The sequence below is a fragment of the Canis lupus genome, chromosome 1 (genome assembly GCF_003254725.2).
Source record: "Canis lupus dingo isolate Sandy chromosome 1, ASM325472v2, whole genome shotgun sequence".
NCBI classification, from domain to species: domain Eukaryota; kingdom Metazoa; phylum Chordata; class Mammalia; order Carnivora; family Canidae; genus Canis; species Canis lupus.
In genome coordinates, this window is record NC_064243.1 from 106613613 (window position 1) to 106634086 (window position 20474).

Consider the following 20474-nt stretch of genomic DNA (forward strand, 5'->3'; position numbering starts at 1 on the left):
TAACCCCCAGTGCCCGTCACCCATTCACTCCCACCCCCCGCCCTCCTCCCCTTCTACCACCCCTAGTTCGTTTCCCAGAGTTAGCAGTCTTTACGTTCTGTCTCCCTTTCTGATATTTCCCACACATTTCTTCTCCCTTCTCTTATATTCCCTTTGACTATTATTTATATTCCCCAAATGAATGAGAACATATAATGTTTGTCCTTCTCCGACTGACTTACTTCACTCAGCACATTTGCTTATTAATTTCCTTTTTTGCCACTAGATTGTGAGCTTTCTCAGATCAAGAGCCTGTTTGTTTCCTTCACTGCTAAATCCCTCGTGGTTAGCACATATTAGGAATTCAGTTAGCACACATCCATTCCTGAATGGATGAATGAACTTAGCACATGTTGGCTACCTCGCCAATGATCAATAAACACTAACCATCATCGTCCACTTATATGTGAAGTGAGCCTGAGTCGACCTCTCTACTTTTATTTACTTACAGGACACTGTTAAGATGGAGTTGCCAGCCCAGTGAATCTGAGGGCCAGACTGTGACCCCATAAAGGTACCAGCTCTTCAGGGACGTGTCCCTTAAGACCTTTTCTCCTCCACCCAGAGTCTGCTCCTGTTCTATCTACTCTGTGTTGCTGCTTTCAGACTTTACTCCCAGGAGGAAGTGGCAGAGTCATGGGTGTGGCAGGGTCACTGGGTTAGGCACTTGTCCCATCCTAGAGGCCATCTTTAGCTAAGGGCACGTGGCACCCTGAAAAATTCCAAAGCCACTTAAAACTGTCATGGATTTTCATATTTCTTTTTCTTAAATTTTTATTTATTTATTAGAGAGCAGAAGAGAGAGCGCACAAGTGGGGCAGAGCAGAAGGAGAGAGAGAAGCAGGCTCTCCGCTGAGCAAGGAGCCCAGGACCCCAGGATCATGACCTGAGCTGAAGGCAGATGCTTAACCGGCTGAGCCACCTAGGTGCCCCTAGAGATGTCCATTTAAATGTCATTACTAGGACAATTATTAAATTACACAACCAATCAGAATTACAGGCTGCTTAGAGGTTAAAGGATACTTGGCAACAGTCTTTGCCATCTGATGTCATACAACACACCTTTGTATGAAATGAAGGAAGGGCAGTTTTCTCCCACAGTATGGTTTCTTCTCTTCTGCAGACCAAAGGAACCCTCGTCTCCTCTGACTGAGATGTCTTTCATTAGCTGTTTGGATGGCCTGGAGTCTTCAAGGGCAAGCACTAGAGTTCCATAGTCAGCAGCAAGAAGAAATATGGAGGCCTTCAAGGCTCAGAACTTGTGGAAAGAGGGATCCCTGGGTGGCGCAGCGGTTTGGCGCCTGCCTTTGGCCCAGGGCGCGATCCTGGAGACCCGGGATCGAATCCCACATCGGGCTCCCGGTGCATGGAGCCTGCTTCTCCCTCTGCCTGTGTCTCTGCCTCTCTCTCTCTCACTGTGTGCCTATCATAAATAAAAAAAAAAAAAAAAAAATTAAAAAAAAAAAAAAAGAACTTGTGGAAAGAGAAGCAGCCACTAATATAAAAAGCTTTCTATGGGCCAGGCCCTGTACGCAGTACTTGCTATAAATATATTCATATAGGCCTCAACAGCCACTCTATCAGATAAGTACTGTTAGAAGTCTCGTTTTACCATTGGGCAGACCAGGACACAGAGAGAATAAGTAACATACCCAGCATGTGGCAGATCTGGAATTCCAATTCAGGAGCCTGGGACCAGAGCCTCTGATTTTAAGGACTCAACTATTTGCAGGTGCAACAGACACCAAGCTTTACAGTGAGTACAGGAAAAGTGTTTGATTAGACTAAGCCAGACACAAAAAGATAGTTAGGGCGCAATCTCACTTATATATGGAATCTTAAAAAAAAAAAAAAAAAAGTCAAATTCATAGTAACAGAGAGTAAAACAGTGGTTATAGAGGCTGTGGGAGAAAATATATTGGTCACATGGGATAAGCCTTCCAGACACCTGGCTGATGGAGCATGCGACTCTTGATCTCAGGGTTTGGCAAACTTTGGTTATAAAATTAACAAGTTCTAGAGACCTAGTAAATAGCATTTATCAAATACCTGAAATTTGCTAAGAAAGTAGATCTGAAGTGTCCTCATCACACACACAAAAATAGTGGCAACTATGGGATGTGACAGATAGGTTAATTTCAGGACATTGTGTGGTATGCCTTACATATATACCATTTTTATTTGTCAAAAATAAAGAAAAATAAAACTTTGTTGCCAGGTGACAAGTCACAAGCACAAACTTACTTTGACTTCTTACTTTGTATTGATATCCAGCTTATAATCAGTACTGTGCACCAAGCCTTACAATAAAGGACAAATGAAATAATCCTGTTTTCTTTGGCTATTGAAAACATAGCTACTAGGACACGTGGGTGGCTCAGTTGACTGAGCATCTGCCTTCGGCTCAGGTCATGATCTCAGGGTCCCTAACCCCTTCCACCATATGAGGGGGAAGAAATTGCCAGTCTGGAAGCCAGAAGGCTCTCTCCAGAACTGTGGGAAATAAGTTTCTGTTATTTGTAAGCTACTCAGTCTGTGATTTTCCATTATGGCAACCCAGACTGAAACAGGGACCCAGGGCACCTAGATGGCTCAGTGGTTGAGCATCTGCCTTTGGCTCAGGTTGTGATCCCAGGGTCCTGGGATCAAGTCCCACATCAGGCTCCCTGCAGGAAGCCTGCTTCTCCCTCTGCCTACGTCTCTGCCTCTCTCTGTGTGTCTTTCATGAATAAATAAATAAAAGCTTAAAAAAAAAACAGCAGGGCCCTAATCCCATATTACTGGTTCCTTATTAAAGAGATTGGAGAGATTGGAGGGGCACCTTGGTGGCTCAGTCGGTGTAGCATCTGCCTTCAGCTCGGGTCATGATCCCAGGGTCCTGAGATTGAGCCCCACATTGGGCTTCCTGCTCAGCGGAGAGTCTACTTCCCCCTCTGCCTGCCACCCCCCCTGCTTTTGCTCTCTCTCTCTCTGTCAAATAAATAAATTTTAAAAGGGCAGCCCTGGTGGCTCAGCGGTTTAGTGCCACCTTCAGCTCAGGGTGTGATCCTGGAGACCCGGGATTGAGTCCCACGTCGGGTTCCCGGCATGGAGCCTGTTTCTCCCTCAGCCTGTGTCTCTGCCTCTCTCTCTCTCTCTCTCTGGTGAACAAATAAATAAAGCTTTAAAAAATAATAATAAATAATAAATTTTAAGAGATTAGATTGCAGCCAGAGGGATGGCCATGTGAACACAGAAGGCAGCCGTCTACAAGCCAAAGAGAGAGGGCCCAGGAGAAACCAAACACACCATTTTTTAAAAAACAGAGTGCACATGTGCATGTGCAGGGTGCAGGTGGTGGGGAGCATGGACGGGCAAAGGGAGACAGAAAATCTTAAGCAGGCTCAATGTCCAGCAGAGCAGGAAGGGGGAGGGGAGAAGGAGGGGCTCAATCTCAGGACCCTGAGGTCATGAGCCAAAACCAAAAGTCAGATGTTTAACCGACTGAACTACCCATGTGCCCCATTCTTACGCCTTGGTCTCAGACTTCTAGCCTCCAAAATTCTAAAAAAATAAATTTCTACATTTAAACCACCCAGTGTGTGGTGTTTAGGGATAGCAATCCAAGCAAATGAATATTCCTGCCATGTTCTCACTTGTAACAGGCTCTATGTGTGATTTTGGTTTTGATTTTTACAAGTCTTAGGGAATATTCCAGAGACACACAAAACCTAGAGGATAATATAGTGAACTCCTGTCTCATTAAGTATGTCAGGATAAGATGGGCTGTACAGCTAGAACAAACCCTAAAGTCCTGATGGCTTCATATAATACAAATTTATTTGCTGATCATGAGATTCCAGTGTGAAACAGACAGCCTTCCTCCATCTGGCTATTCTACCTGGAGTATGTGGCCTTCAGAGGCATCCGTGCTGTGGAGGGGTGGACAGAGGAGGCCCTCCAACTCTTTTGTTTTTTAAATTATTTTTATTTATTTATTCATGGGAGACACACAGAGAGAGGCAGAGAGAAAAGCAGGCTCTCCATGGGGAGCCCGATGGAGGACCAGATCCGGGGATCATGCCCTGAGCCAAAGGCAGATGCTCAACCTCAGAGCCACCCAGGCATCCCGGCCCTCCAGCTCTTAACTGCCTCAGCTGGGAAGTGACTTCCACTCACACACCATTGGCCAGAACTAGTCATGTGTCCACAATTTAACTGCAGGGCCCTCTGGGAAGTGGTAGCAGTGGTAGCAGGGCCCTCTGGGAAGTGGTAGGAGAGCATGTGGCTATTTGGTGAGCATTTACCATCTCTCCCATCCCTATCATGTGTTTCAAGAAATGATCATCACAGATACAGTGGAAGACCCAGAGTGCTTCTGTGATTGGAGCAGTTCTCCTGCATAACTTTTGTGGGCTTCAAGGCATTCCCATATCTTCTGTGAAACCTGTAGTTTCATGTTCCATTTTTCTGCTTTTTACCTGCTCTGGGCCTCTAGGGAGAGATGCATGGCTAGAAGCTAGAGGCAGTGGGCAGGAGCTCATTTTAGAAGTGGCCATTTCCGGGGTGCCTGGGTGACTTGTTCAGTTGGGTGTCTGCCTTTGGCTCAGGTCATGATCCTGAGGTCCTGGGATCAAGCCCCACATCAGGTTCCCTGCTTGACTGGGAGCATGCTTCTCCTTCTGCCTGCCACTCCCCCTGCCTGTGCTCACTTGCGTGCACGCGCTCTCTCTCCCTCTCTCTCTCTCTGTCAAATGAATAAATAAAATATTAAAAAAAGAAGTGGCCACTTCCTAAGATTGTATTCCAATGTGATGGCTTTTCTCTTTTGTAATCTCGTCACCACAGGGAGCTCAGATAACTACTCACTGGCAATGCATTAAGTTTTGCTTTCAGCTTCCCATTCCCTCCCTCCACCTCTTGTTTTCTAGCATGATCTCCTTCTGTCCAGACTGTGGCAAAAATATTCAAGCAACATTCAAATTCTGCCCCTACTGTGGAAACATTTTGCCTGAAGAGGGACATGAAGGGTCCCAGACCTTTGTCAAACCTCTTACGTCATCTTTCAGAGGTAAGAACTGAGCCCTTGAGGGATGATGAGTTTGTGCATGCATGCATTTGGGGAGAGAGGACAGATGTCTTTGCAGCCTGTCTGACCCTGCACTGATCCCGGAGCTGACTCAGGCTCTGTCTACACTCAGTTTCTCAGTATCTGATCAGCTTCGTGGCTTTAAAGTTGACAACTCACACATTTCTGTCTCCAGCCTGGACTCCTCCCATGAAATCCAAAGTCATAGGTATATATCAGACTGCCTACAACACCTGTTGTGTGTCCCGTACGCATTCCCACATGTCCAGAGCTGAGCTCCTGATGTGACTGCCACCCACCCATCCCTTCCATAGGCTTCCCATCACGGTATAAATGGCAGCCATGTTAATCCAGTTTCTCAGACCAGACTGTAGCCATCCTTAGGACCTCTTTCTCTCCAACCCGACAACTTCAACCCTCTGGCAAATCTTATCCACTGTCCCTTCAAAATTGGTGCCTAATCATTAGACCACTTCTGCAACCTCCATACCACCATCCTGTACCGTCCCTCCCTCACCTCTCACTGGTAACTTGTTTGGCACCCAGGACCTTGCAGAGTTGGGTGCTGAGAAATCTCACTGACTGACTGAATGAAATAGCAGCAGTGGGTCCTGGCCAATGGAAAGCCTAAGCACAGATCCTGCTCTGATAAATCAAAATGAGCTTACTTGTCAGAAGGCCACAGAAGGAAGTCAACATGACATTCATTTTATCATTTGAGATTGCATTTGTCTGCAAGTAATAGAAAATGCTCTCTCAAGAGCTTAAAAAAAATGAACGAGTTTATTTTTTGTACTAAAAAAATCTGCAGGGGACAGTCCAGTGTAGGAAAGGTGTACCCAAAAAAAAAAAAAAAAAAAAAAGAAAGGTGTACCCATGATGACCCAGGTTGCTCCTGTCTTTCTGATAAGCTATCCTTAGCAGATGGGTTCCCCCCACCCATGCTTATTGCCATGAGTTTTCTTTAAAAAAAAAAAAAAAAAAAGATTTATTTATTTATTTATGATAGACATAGAGAGAGAGAGGCAGAGACACAGGAGGAGGGAGAAGCAGGCTCCATGCTGGGAGCCCGACGTGGGACTTGATCCCAGGACTCCAGGATTGCGCCCTGGGCCAAAGGCAGGCGCCAAGCCGCTGAGCCACCCAGGGATCCCCTTGCCATGAGTTTTCAAGATGACTCTTCATCTTCAATATTGGGTCTACATCCCAGACATATACCCAAAGTATTTACCTTAAACTGAGTTCAGAGCCTGAGGGTGGGGAGGGTTGTTGGTTTTATTTTTTAGTACTTATTTATTTCAGAAAGAAAGAGAGAGAGCAAGCAGGATGGGCAGAGAGAGAGAGAGAGAGAGAGAGAGAGGATCTCAAGCACACTCTGCTGATCATGGAGCCCAATGCAGAGCTCAATCTCATGACCCTAAGATCATGACCTGAGCTGAAACCAAAAGTTGGACACTGGGCAACATGGGTGGCTCAGTGGCTTAGCGCCACCTTCAGTCCCGGGTGTGGTCCTGGAGACCCGGGATCGGGTCCCACGTCAGGCTCCCTGCATGGAATGGAGCCTGCTTATCCCTCTGCCTGTGTCTGTGCCTCTGTGTGTGTGTGTGTGTATGTGTGTGTGTCTCATGAATAAATAAATAAAATTAAAAAAAAAAGTTGGACACTAACCAGCTGTGCCACCCAGGCACCCCAGAGCCTTATTTTTAACTATAGCCTTCTCTGTTGCCAACCTAGGACTCCATTAATTTATTCACTCACCCAGTCATCAGGCAACAAATACACATGTACCATCTACTGTGTAGTTAGTTGCTGCTTGTCCCAGGTAGGTATTAACATGACACGTACCTGGTTTCTGGTTTCTCAGAGCTTTTGGAAGCCAGTAGGGCAAACAGACATTGAATACAGAATTGCCAGGAAAGCATATGATAACAGAAGGAAAGTAGATAGACCATGGAACCCATGTGAGGGAACTTTGTTTCTGGGATCAAGGAAGGCCTCCCTAGTGGATTAACATTCAAGCTGAGACCAAGGGATGATAAAAGATGATAAGTGAAGAGTGGGGTAAAGGTGAGGGAGTCATAAGAGTTTCAGGCATTGGGACATGATAAAGGGAAAAGCCATGAAATGGGAGGAGCCATACATGTTGGAAAAATAAAGAAAGACATCTTGCCTGGGGCAGACACCCAAGGGCTATGTAGACCATGGGCAAGGAGTTCAGGAATCACTGATGTAGTGGGGAGCTGTGAAGGGTTTCTACCAAGTGGGAGATACAATATGATTTGCATAATAAAAAGACCTCTCTAGAAAGTGAGAAGTGGGGGTGCCTGGGTGGCTCAGTCAGTTAAACGCCCAACTCTTAGTTTCAGTTCAGACCATGATCTCAGGGTCGTGGGATCGAGCCCCACATCAGGCTCCACTCTACTCTGGGTGTAGAACCTGCTTAAGATTCTCTATCTCCCTCTCCCTCTGCCCCTCCCCCTGCTCACATGCACTCTATAGAGAGAGAGAAAGAAAGGAGGAGGAAAGTGGATCAGAGGTATGAAAACCAGTCAGGAGGCCATTCATTCCAACCAGGAACGAACCACATTAGCTAAGTTAGTGACAACTGAAAGATTTCTGCTTTTAGTAATATGGCAGACTAAATGATAGGCAAAAGCCCCTTATGGTTCAGCACACCACAAAATGCTGGATAAAATATGAAAAGTATCTTTTTTTGAAAAGTAGGGCTTAATGGTTCCTATCACTCTGAGTCCTGTTGATGGTGGTCCTGGACTATTTGCCAGTCACTGGTGGTTTCAAGCCTGTTTTTTTTTTTTAAGATTTTATTTATTTATTCATGAGAGATACACAGAGAGAGAGGCAGAGACATAGGCAGAGGGAGAAGCAGGCTGCATGCAGGAAACCTGATGTGGGATTTGATCCTGGGACCCCAGGATCATGCCTGAGCCAAAGGCAGACACTCAACCGCTGAGCCACCCGGGCATCCCAAGCCTGGGTTTTAGTGGAGCATAAGAGACAAAGCTTAGGGCCTGAGCCGTCCAAGAGATGAGATTGGAAAACTGAAAATTTGGGACTCTTCAGTGGGTAAACCAGAACAAAAAAATGTTCCGCGGAAAAGGTTGCTGAAGACATTTATTTGTCTGTCTCAGCCTCGATTGTGGGTGAAAGATGGAAGAATGTCCTCTCTGAGAATTCCTAACCAAGAACTCACATCCTTACCAGTTTGGGTCCAGAATTTATATGATCTGTGTAGCCTCCCATAAAAACCTACATGGGAAAGTTAGTATAGGGATCCCTGGGTGGCGCAGCGGTTTAGCGCCTGCCTTTGGCCCAGGGCGCGATCCTGGAGACCCGGTATTGAATCCCACGTCAGGCTCCCGGTGCATGGAGCCTGCCTGCTTCTCCCTCTGCCTGTGTCTCTGCCTCTCTCTCTCTCTCTGATGTGACTATCATAAATAAATAAAAATTTAAAAAAAAGGAAAGTTAGTATAAAGCAATGAGGTGTGGGTGCCCCTCCCCAGCAGAGGTGAGCCTTCTCTTGGGAAACACCCTTTAAAGACAGATGTTAGACAGGTGCCTGGATGGCTTGGTAAGTTTACTTTCTGCCTCTTGATTTCAGCTTAGGGCATAGTATCAGGGTCATGAGATGGAGGCCAGTATCGTGCTCTGTGCTAGGCATGGAGCCTGCTTAAGATTCTCTTTCTCCTTCTCCCTCTGCCTTAGATAATTCCCACAGGACCAGGAGCTCCTAATCAATCAAAAGACACCAGGAAAAGGCCACTGTCAGGATAAACAACAAACTATAGATTCATACCCACAATGACCAGAGACCTCAGTATTAACAGATGAGAATATGTCCAAAACACATTTAATATGTTTAAAGAAATAAGAGAAGAAATTAAAAAAATCTAATGAAGAAGCAGACATTAGTTAGAATTGAAAAGGAACCAAATCAATTTGAAAAGGAACCAAATAAGTCAATCGGAGAAGGACAAACATTATATGGTCTCATTCATTTGGGGAATATCAAAAATAGTGGAAGGGAATAAAGGGGAAAGGAGAAAAAATGAGTGGGAAATATCAGAAAGGGAGACAGAACATGAGAGACTCCTAGCTCTGGGAAACGAATAAGGGGTGGTGGAAAGGGAGATGGGCGGGGGGTGGGGGTGACTGGGTGATGGGCACTGGGGGGGGGCACTTGATGGGATGAGCATTGGGTGTTATGCTATATGTTGGCAAATTGAACTCCAATAAAAAAAAAGAAAAGGAACCAAATCAAACCTATAACGATAAACACAAACACCATCATGACAACCAGAAACTTGTTGGATGTTTTAACTGCTGACCAGACAAAGCTAAAAAGAGAATTAATGGATTGGAAGGTAGGTCTGAAGAAATTGCCTAGAAGAGAACAGAGTGACAAAGTGATAGAAGATACACAAGAGAGGCCAAGATCCAAGGAGGGAAAAAAATAACTGAAATGAAGGGACAGTTTGCTTAGATATTTAGATGACAAGAGAAGCAAGGCTTGGCTCCAGAGATCAGAGGGAAGAGAGTGGTCTAATCCACCCTCAGGGTTCCTGGTTTAGAGATTCCTGGAAAAAGCCTTTGTAACCGTAGTCTGCATCCGGTCTTCCTTCCTCTAGGCTCAAGGAGACAGAACAACACCAGTCCTGAAACCCCCTCCAAAAAAGTGAAATGGTCCAGCTCTGTCACCTCCCCCTCATCATCCCTCTTCTCAGATGGTGACAGTTCTGGGTCTGAAGATACCGTGAGACCCACAGGTGAGAGTTGGGGTCAACCTGGCCCAACTAGATGGGGAGAAGGCAGGCGTCAGACAGTCTGGGGCTTCATTCCCCTGCTCAGGCACCCCCTACCCTGCCTGGACCCTTGTCCTTTCTGCCCCACCTGCTGGACTGGGAGTCCTGCACAGGCAGGGACCAGGTAGACTCATCTGCATAGGCCTTGTGCCAGCCAGTTAGCATGGCAGTCTTGAGGACCATGTGCCCATCTCCTTCGCAGTAGACCCTTGGATCTAAAGCCTCAGCCCTTGGTGTCTTCCCTCAGTCCCTTGTCTTCCTCCAGGCCCCACAGCCTCTTGCCATTCTGTGCCTTGGGTGGATGGTGGGTGGGAGGAATGGAGTAGGTAATATCCTTTCCTGTGTTCATGTCTCTCTCCTCACCATGCCATCCCATTCTCTTGCCAACCTGGGAGCCTGTCAAGGGCAAGGCCTCTGTCTGACAAATTTCTGAACCTCCCTTGTACTCAGCACAAGGCCAGTCCTATTTCAGGATATTTGGGGTTGAATGTCGGGAATGTCTTTTTTTCCCCTTGATAAACTTCTGCTCATCCAAAAAGACCCAACCCAAATGTCCCCTCCTCCAGGAAGCCTCTCTTGACTTCTTGAGGCACTATCAGTCTCTTTCTCATATTCCTCTTTACTGCCCTGTTTCAGACTCAGTTCTGACCAGCTGTGTCCAGGGTAGACTCCCCCACCAAATTATGGGCTCCCAAGGGAAGGGCCCAGGTTTGACTCATGTCTGGATCTCCAGCTTTCACATACAAGGACCTGCTTATGAAAGGTTCCAAGAAGCATGTGTTGAATGAACAAATGAATAAATTAACAGTATGATGAGCATTGTCCTATTACCCACCTAACTTTTCTTTCCCGGATGCTGCTTTTTTCCTCTATTCTGACCATCCTCCCACAGGGTCCTGGAGTATATCCTCAACCCCCCAAAGTAGCCCACAGACAACCAAGCGAAGCCCACAGATGACCAGGCAAAGCCCTCAAACACTGAAGCGGAGCCAGGTGACTGCCTCGCTTGAGGCTTTACCCACGAGGACGGTAGTGACGGACAAGAGTGGGAGGCAATGGATCCTGGCATCCTTCCAGACCAGGGACAACCAGGGCATTCTTTATGAAGGTACGCCATCCACAGGTGGGCAGCCGCTGGGCTGGGCGGGGGTGTCTTCAAGCCAGGTCAGGGGGAGGATTCTGAGAATGGAAGTGGAAGCCACCTCCCCGGTGCAGACATGCCTCGAGACAGCTTTCTCTTAGAATTGGGACTGCCAAGCTACCCCTACCCATGGGAGCTGGGCAGGTAGAACAAATGTGTGCAGGAGCCTGAGTGTGAGCCATCGGGAATGGTGGGGATTGTGGCCAGCTGGAAAGCAGGCGCCCTGTGTAAAGAGGCACTCCATCTCCGCCTTTGTCATGTGCACGCCTGGTGTGGCTGAATGATAAGGATGAAGATGAAGGTTCTATCTATCTTGCAGAGGTAGCGTGGAATCCCTTTCCCCCAAAAAATTTGATTTGAATGTTGAGAGTGGAGAGGGAGGCTATGAACAACTAATTGCTCACTTAATTGAGGTCTCTGGGGGGAGCAGGCCTGAACCTTATTGAGGAGAGGAAGGAAAGGCACCTGGTGTGGGTTTTTATTTGGTTAAGGGATAAGGCGAGGGCTCCCATGATTTGCATCTCCCACCGACAGCAAAGAAGGGAGCCCCCACGCTTGCTCACCAGCCTGCCCAGGTGTGGGACCAGAGGCAGGATCCAGCTTAGAAGCTGGCATCATCAAGCTTTAAAGAATGGAGTCAGACACCTGTTACAATGAAGAAAAAAAAGAACTGGGGTGGAAGTGTTAGTATTAACGAACCTGATGTTTATCGAGTGCTTATTCAAGGCCACTCTGTGTTCTAAGCACTTTGTAGGAAGCTTTGTCTTTTTTTTTTTTTAATTGAGATAAAATTGGGGATCCCTGGGTGGCTCAGCGGTTTGGCGCCTGCCTTTGGCCCAGGGCACGATCCTGGAGTCCCGGGATCGAGTCCCACGTCAGGCTTCCGGCATGGAGCCTGCTTCTCCCTCCTCCTGTGTCTCTGACTTTCTCTCTCTCTCTCTCTCTATCATAAATAAATAAATAAACAAATCTTTAAAAAAATAATTGATATAAAATTTACAACATATGAAATTGATGATTTTAAAGTTGCGGTTCTAACAAAAAATAATAATAATAATAAAGTTGTGGTTCAATGGGCTATAGTCCATTCATGGTGCAGCTCTCACCTGTATCTCATTCCAGAACATTCCCATCACCCCTAAAGGAAGCCATGTGTGAAAGCACTCACTCTGCATCCCCCTCTTCCCAGCCCTGGGCAACCACTAATCTGCTGTCTCTCTAGATTTCTCTATCGTGGACGTTTCAGATTTTGTGTCTCTCTTTCCCTCCACATGATGTTTACAAGGTCCATCCACATCAGAGCATGTGTCAGGACTTCTTGTGGCAGAGTAATACTCCCGGGTGTATGTGTATCATGTTTGGCTTCTCCATTTACCAATAAGTGGGGGTGTGGATTGTTTCCACTTTGGGCCATGATGACTAGTGCTGCTGTGAACATCTGTGTTTCCATGTGGCCATGTATTTGCTTTGTACTTCCTAACTCGTGGTGGATGTCCACATTGTACTCGATGAGGAAAACGAATCCCAGAGTTGTTAATAACTAGCCAGAGATCTGGCTCCAGAGGTCTTCCAAGTATTCAGGAAGAGCCAGAAATCTGGAGTTTGATCGGAAGCCTCTGATTTGGAAGTGTCAGCGGGACCACTGTAAGAGAGGTGGCAGCAGGACTGGTGAGGGCCGTGGAATGCGGAGCAGCATTACCCACAGGCATGTCACCTTTCTCCTTGGCCAGTTTGCCTCAGTCAAGAAGTGGTGGGGTTTTATGTCCTGTAGTTAAAAACAATCACAGTGAAACAACAGCAGCCAGAATTGCAATCTTTTTTTTTTTAATAGCCGCTGATGGTCTTAGCCACTCTGTACCCTGTCCTAAATTCACACCACCAGTCGGCTCATCTTATCCCTTAGTCCTACAGTGCTATAAGTGGGCACTCTTCCTTGTCAGTTCCCAAGTTACAACGTCATCCTCCCTGTCTCCTGGGAACAATTTGGGAGAACCAGTAGATGCCACTAGAAAAGCTACTAAATAGCTTTAGTATGCTAGTCGCACCTCCTCCCCTCATCATGACAACCAAAACTACCTCCAGACACTGCCAGATGCCCACTGGTTGTGATTAAGAACCACTGAGTCAGGGCATCCCAAACATGCCTCCAGCTAGGGAGAGACTCCATCAGTTGGTAACTGTCAGGCGGAAGTGCTATTATTTTTTTTTTTTTTAAGATTTATTAGTTTATTTGAGAGAGAGAGAGCACAAGCTGGGGAAGGGCAGATGAAGAGGGAGAAAGGGAATTTCAAGCAGACTCCCTGCTGAGCGTGGAGCCTGAAGCAGGGCTCAACCCCATGACCCTGAGACCTCAACCTGAGCTGAAACCAAGAGTCAGATGCTCAACTGACTGAGCCACCCAGGTACCCCAGCGCTACGATTTTATTAGGCACCTTTCAAACCAGGCCCACAACAAAGAGGTTGGGGTAGAGATGGGCATGCGAAGCTAAGGTGGGGCATAGGCAAAGGCGTAGAGGCTAGAAACCCAGGAACGGGAGTGGGAAACATCAGGACCCTGGCATTGCTGGCAGTGAGAAGGGGCCATGGGGTGCCTGGGTCCCCAGCAAACTCTCCCCAACCTGGAGAGGTGGGAGAGTGCAGCCAGACCTCATGGGCTATCTTCCTGCCTCTGCTGACAGCTAGTTATCTGACCTGTTCAAGCGATGTTGTGACCTTGTACCTCATTTTCCTCATCTGCAGAATGGGACAGTAATACTACCGACCTCACAGGGTTGTTGTGGGGAAAATTACATAGGTAGAAGAAAGCATGGGAAAGTAGCCAGCACAGTATAAGTGCTTCCTGTCACCATTCTGGTTATGATGGATCCCAGAGCAGCGTCTTTGCTCTGGATTCAGCATCACCCGTCTTCTGGCAGTTTGCGGGCTTCCACCTGCTTGGCTGCTACACCCTTGTCTGCATTTGGAGCATGTAGGGACTCTCCATGTAGAGGTCTGCATCAGACAGGTGTCTCCTGGATACCAGAGTCTGGAGCTGAGGTTGGTAGCTGGGCTCTGCAGGAGCCATTGACCAACCCCATTCCCCTTTCTGGGCCTCTGTTGGCTCCTCTCTGTGATGGGAATTCCCCAGCTGGCTCCCCAGGCTATTCGCAGGAGGGCCAAAAGGAGGAGTGGAAGAGAAAAGCCCTTCATAATCTGCAGAGTAGTACGGGAGATCATGTTTAAATTGCCAGCTGTGGGACACCTGAGTGGCTCAGTGGTTGAGTGTCTGCCTTCAGCCCGGGGCATGATCCTGGAGATCCAGGATCGAGTCCCACATCGGGCTCCCTGCATGGAACCTGCTTCTCTCTATGCCTGTCTCTGCCTCTGTGTGTGTCTCTCATGAATAAATAAATAAAATTTAAAAAAATAAAATTGCCAGCTGTTCCTGCCTGGTTCTGAGCGGCAGGAATATACCTGTCATCCGCCCTTGTGGGAACCCTGTGAGCTGGGTAGTGTTTGTATGTGTGAGAGGTGCCACAGTCAGCTCTAGACACTTGTTGATGATCTCTCCAAACCCCCTTCTCACAGCTGGACAGAGGACCCCTCTGTCCCCTGAGGTCTGAGCCTTTCACACATTTCCCTCTCTTAGGCTTGGCTCAGGTCACCCTTGGTCCTGAATCTGTTAACCCTGGATTCCTACCCTGCTCCAGCTAGAGCTTCTTGAGCACAAGGATGGCTCACCTCCCTGTCCCTCAGCTTCTTAGACAATACCAACCTGGATGTTAAGGGGTAGGAAAAAGGAGAAAAAGGAGGGAGGACTGAGAGAGCCGAGCCAAGGGGATGGACTACAGTGTTTCAGTTCATGGGCTCTGGATAAGCAAGGCAAAGGCAGCTCTGCCACTTACTGGCTGTGGGCCCTTGTGTCAATTATGATATTTTAAGACCTCTCACATGTTGAGCACTCCCAGTGAGCCCGGCTTTGTGCTCGGCCCTGGGGCTGGGTGGGTTTATTGAGTGATGTGTATGCAGGAAGAAACTAGTTCTAGCTATAATGCCTGCTGAGCTACTACGATGATCATTCCTGCTGGCCCATCTGAACCCTTGTGTCCAGTCCCAGGGGCGGACTTCATCACTGCTGTCTCACAGGTGTGGGAGCAGAGACCCAGAGAGGTCTAGCACCTCATGCAAAGTCACACAGAGAGTTGGTGGCCCAGTGGATTCTCCCTCCTGTATCCCTTGGCCTGTCTGAACCTTTGCTCTCATCTCCTTGGGCAGGTGGTGCTAACAGCAACAGCAGTAATAATAACATTGCAGTAGACCTTCCCAGGGCTGTCATGAGCATTAAAGGAAAAGCCATGTGTGTAAAGCCCACACTTAGCACCAGGTTGTTTATTTGTTTTTTTAAGATCTTTTTTATTTATTTGAGATAAAGTGTGAATGAGAGAAAGAAAGTGAGAGAGCATGAGCAGGGAAAGGGGCAGAGGGGCACCTGGGTAGCTCAGTGGTTGGGCATCTGCCTTCGGCTCAGGTCATGATCCCAGGGTCCTGGGATCAAGTCCCGCATCGGGCTCCCTGTGAGGAGCCTGCTTCTCCCTCTGCCTATGTCTCTGCCTCTCTCTGTGTGTCTCCCATGAATAAATAAATAAAATCTTAAAAAAAAAAAGAGGGAGAAGGGGTATCAGACTCCCTGCTGAATGGGGTGCCTGATCTGGGACTCAATCCGAGGACCCTGGGATCATGACCTGAGCTGAAGACAGACACTTAACTGACTGAGCCACCCAGGTGACTTTAGCATGAAGTTTGTAACTGAGCAGAAAGGGACAAACATGCAGGTGTTTACAAGGTAGAGGGGAGGAAGGAAGCAAGTGGTGGGTGCAGCCCCGCAATAGCCTCAGCTGGCCCCATGGGGGCTCTGGGGTGGAAGTGGTCTTCCAGCATGGTTGTGTCAGGCCAACACAGCTGGGCCTTTATATCCTCCTTGATCACCAATGGATATGGGCTGCCCCAGAATTGCAGCTGAGGGGATCCCTGAGGGGCTGAAGGCTACCTGTGACAGCGCTCCCCCGGTGGCAAGTCCTTTATCACAGGGGGGATCTGCATCCATCACACGGTGGTCACCCAAACATGTAGACGAATGCAAATAGCTGATGTGTTGGGGGTCCTCAGGACCATTCCACCAGGCTCAGTTATTCACAAGAAAGACCTACAGGCCTCAGCGTGTACTTGTTCTCATGCCATGACTCGCTACAGCAGAAGGACACAGCACAGGCAAAGGAGGGAAAGACACAGAAAGTCCAGGGGAACATAAACTTCCAAGAGTCCTCTCCCCGTGGAGTCACAGGGAGATGCAGGATGTACAAGAAATGACAACAGGTGTGAAATGTCATCTACCAAGGCCATTTCTGAAAGACTCAGCAGCTAGGGTTTCTCCTGGGAGCTGATGACATAGGCACACTCTGCCTGGAACATACCAACATTCTAGACACCCAGAAGGAAAGCAGCTGTTCAGCATAAGAGTTTGGGCACTGGGGGCCTCTCTTACTCCTAGAGAATGCTGGCACCCTCCGCAAATCCAGGTTCCCAGACACCAGTCACAGACCACCCTTGCAAGCAAGCCTTCTCAAGGAGAGAAGTCAGGCATTCTTGTTAATAACCCTTTTTATGTAGCTGAATATTAATAAGAAAAAACCTATTCGGAAATAGGAAGGAAGGAATTCTGAAAGCCCTGAGGTCGAGTATTCTCTGACCCTGCCAGAGAAGCAGAAGTGCTGGGATTTTGAGGCCTGTGACTCTCACCTTCCCTGTAGATTATAACCTTGCTCATTTTGTCCACTCACAGCTGAGTCTATCTCCACCGTCGCCTGCAAGTCAAGTCAGAAACAGAGATTCTCGCTTAAACTCGTGAGTGTCCCTTGGGACAGTGCCAAGAGGGGGAGGGCCCGGGGCTTGGGCACCACTGACCTCCAAGTCCCTGTGAGGACTGGCGTAGGCAGGAGAGCTCGGCCTGGGCCTGCAAGGGGGTCCATGCCCTTGGGCGGGGCACATCTCTCTCCAGCCTCAGCTTCTTTATCAGAGGGGGCCTGGGAAGCTGCAGTGAGGTCTGCCCTGAATCCTGGTTCTGGTGCTGTCTGGTTGTGCAGTCCGGGCAAGTGCCTTCCCCCCTGGGGCAGAGTTTCCTCATCTGTGTGAGGGAACCACTAATAGCCATAGTGTGTGGCCCCCTTGCCCACTACCTGTCTGTGTCCTGTGTTTATTGAGCACCCACTGTATATCACTGTGCTGGGTATTGGGGTCCATCAGACAAGCAATCAGAAGGGGGGTCCCTGTGAAATCACACACAACCCTAGCATGCAGGAAACATGCACTCGAGGGGGGCCCAAAAGGGAAAAACAAACCAAGAAAGTGAGAGCAACCAAGGCGGATGAGTCGTGTTCTTCAGCACAGAGGAAGAGCCCAATGAAAGGATATTGTCCTGGTTAGTAGCCTCATCATCATTATCCCTAAGAGCCGAACTGATGGATGACTTTTATTTTCTTCTCTTCATTTATTCACATTTGCTCACCCCTAGAAAACAGGGCAGCCAGTCCCAGTGCCCTTCCCTAGCTCTAGACAGAGGCCATGCAAGTGGGCTCCAGAGCCAGGCTCACAGATGAGTAATAGCACCTGCTTGTTGAGAGCCTGCTCCATGCCCGTGCTGGGCTAGGAGTCTCACAAGCAAGCCTGTGAGATAGTTACTCTGTTCTCCCATTTAACATATGAGAAAATGGGGACTTGATCACTTGCCCAGAGACACCCAGCATGCAAGTGGCTTTGTTTACTGCTGTATCGCCAGTGCCGGTAGAATGCTCAGCACATAATAGGTGCTTTATAGGAAGAAGGAATGAATGGCAGAGCTGAGATTCAAACCTAGCTCTTTAGCCCAGTGCTCTTAAGAAGCGCTGTACTAGTCGTATATAAACTCCATTTCAGGGGCTGAGGTGGCTGCCCCAGCTCCTACCATGTCTTCTACATTCCAGCCACCTGGAACAGAAGAGGAAAGGGAGAGCCTGCCCAGCCCTTTGAGGGCATAATCTGGAAGTTGCTCACATCTCTTCTGCTTACATCTGTGGGCCAGAAATTGGCGATAGGGTCATTCCTCGCCACAAGAGAGGCTGGGAAATGTAGTTTTTAGCTGAAGGCCACATGTCTAGGGAAATTTGTGAATCCTCTCATAAAGGAAGAGGAATCTGGGTAGTGGGAGATCATGTGGTCACATGAAGCACCCTAGGGGATTTGGTTATGATGTGGGGGTCATGGTGGTGGTTGCTGGCACTAACCCGGGGTGATGCATGGCCAGTGATGTCCTGGAAGCCCTTGCCAAAGAGCTTCCACTGTGACAGCCTTCTCCCCCTGCCGTTCCCGACTAGGATGCCAAGGATGGGCGCCTGTTCAATGAGCAGAACTTCTTCCAGCGGGCCGCCAAGCCTTTGCAAGGTATTTTGCAGGGAAATGGGCAAAGGGAAGAGAGTTAGGGATACTAGCTTGGCCAGAACAACTAGCTTGCCTCTGAAGGTGTGAGAAATATGGGCATGATATCACAGGCCCAGAGGTATGTGCCCTGTCACCCGTTGGGCCTCAGGCCTCAGAGGACAGACAACAGGGGTGGAGGCTGGTTATATGTACCAGCTCTGGAGAGCCAAGTGTTAAATTTTCAGAAGGACTGCAAGGCAGTTGCTAAACAGTCATTATTTAAGATTAATTCCATCGGGGATCCCTGGGTGGCTCAATGGTTTAGCACCTGCCTTCGGGCCAGGGCGTGATCCTGGAGTCCCGGGATCGAGTTCCAGGATCGAGTCCCGTGTCAGGCTCCCTTCATGGAGCCTGCTTCTCCCTCTGCCTATGTCTCTGCCTCTCTCTGTGTGTGTCTCTCATGAATAAATAAATAAATAAATCTTTAAAAAAATAAAAATAAAATTAATTCCATCAACTTATAATCAAGTAGATTAAGAAAAATAATGAATATTTAAGTACTCAAAACATCACTTCCTTTTTTAACATTTTTAAAAGATTTTATTTATTTGAGAGAGAAAGAGCAAGAGACAGCAGGGAGAAGAGGGAGAAGCAGGCTCCCCACTGAACAGGGAGCCTGACTCAGGGCTTGATCCAAGGACCTGGGGGCCATGCCCTGAGCCAAAGGCAGACACCAAACTGACTGAGCCCCCCACACACCCCAAACTCATCACTTCCTAATTGTTTGTTTAGATACATACCAGCCGGCAGGCCATCTGGAACACAGACCTCATCCTTGCTTACATCCATTGTATGTTTGGTGAAAATACTATATGATGATGCGCTGGCATCTCTTCCAGCTCCACACTCTGTGATATAGGATCAGTGGCCTGAAATGGACTATGGTGGGAAGTATTGTTACCACAAAAATTGGCAAACCCTACCAATCAGGGCTATTTTCCCCTGGACAGATGGCCATTAAACTTTTATGAGCATGCCACTGGATCTGTTCCATCCAACTGAGACCCAGGAAGAGGGCACAGACCTCTAGTGATACCATGCCCAGTTGAGACATTTCCTGATCTTACTAGTTATACATGTGAATTCAGAGGTCCCTCTGTTCTTATCCCTTCCGCTCCAGATTTGTATATGCTTTCAGCCTTGTTCACCCCCCGTCACCTGCAGATAAAGATTACAGGCAGAGGTCAATGAGGAGTGCTCTGTCACCACCCTGCTGTCACCTGCCTACAGAAGTGGTGTCTCCATCTGGGAGACTAAGGGTCTGACCTGGGCTCAGGCACACTCTGCTTCTGCTCTGAGAATGGGCTATGGGCCCCAGGACCAGCTTGGCTCTAACCTCTCACTTCCCTGCCTCCCACAGTGAACAAGTGGAAGAAGCTGAACTCAGTCCCCCTCCTGGCCATCCCCACCTGTGTTGGTTTTGGCGTTCACCAGGACAAATACAGGTGATTTCATTCACTTGCCAGCCACCTGGCTGGTCTCTTTCTTTCTCTCCCTGTCACATGGCCATTCACTTGCTTCCCTCTCCCCAGCTTTGAGCCAGGCAGATCCCCTAATGATCAAGAACCCTTGATCTCGCTCAGGGCCAGGACCTTGTAGCCCCCCAGCCAGAGTCCATCCGTGCTGGCCTGTATCCTGCCTCCTCCCCGGTCATCTCTCCCACCTCCTGGGACACTTCTATCTTCCAGGTTCCTGGTGTTTCCCATCCTGGGGAGGAGCCTTCAGTCGGCCCTGGATGACAGCCCAAAGCATGTTATGTCAGTGAGGTGTGTGTTCCAGATGGCCTGCCGGCTGGTATGTACCCAAAAGTTGCTGGCTCCCGTCCAGGGAATGGCACACTGAGTCCCAGATTCTCAATTGGCTTGTTCATTGACACATTCAGCCCCTGCCTCCCTCTGCTGGACACTGGGGGCTGGCA

At 48.3% G+C, this 20474-nt stretch overlaps 1 protein-coding gene across 12 annotated transcripts in view; it reads left to right on the forward strand.

Annotated features, from left to right (window-relative positions):
* Positions 1–20474, forward strand: part of VRK3 (VRK serine/threonine kinase 3) — a 37193-nt gene that overhangs the window by 874 nt on the left and 15845 nt on the right. For 7 of the 12 annotated variants that reach the window (XM_049108873.1, XM_049108851.1, XM_049108865.1 and 4 more), the window contains exons 2-9: positions 491–553; positions 4950–5089; positions 9754–9891; positions 10820–11050; positions 16887–16948; positions 18454–18520; positions 19917–20001; positions 20245–20350. In XM_049108873.1, coding sequence (XP_048964830.1) covers positions 4951–5089; positions 9754–9891; positions 10820–11050; positions 16887–16948; positions 18454–18520; positions 19917–20001; positions 20245–20350 — 828 coding nt within the window. In that variant the 5' untranslated portion in view covers positions 491–553; position 4950. The remainder of the gene's footprint in view (positions 1–490; positions 554–4949; positions 5090–9753; positions 9892–10819; positions 11051–16886; positions 16949–18453; positions 18521–19916; positions 20002–20244; positions 20351–20474) is intronic. The other 5 variants (XM_049108862.1, XM_049108869.1, XM_049108871.1 and 2 more) reach the window with 3 other exon arrangements.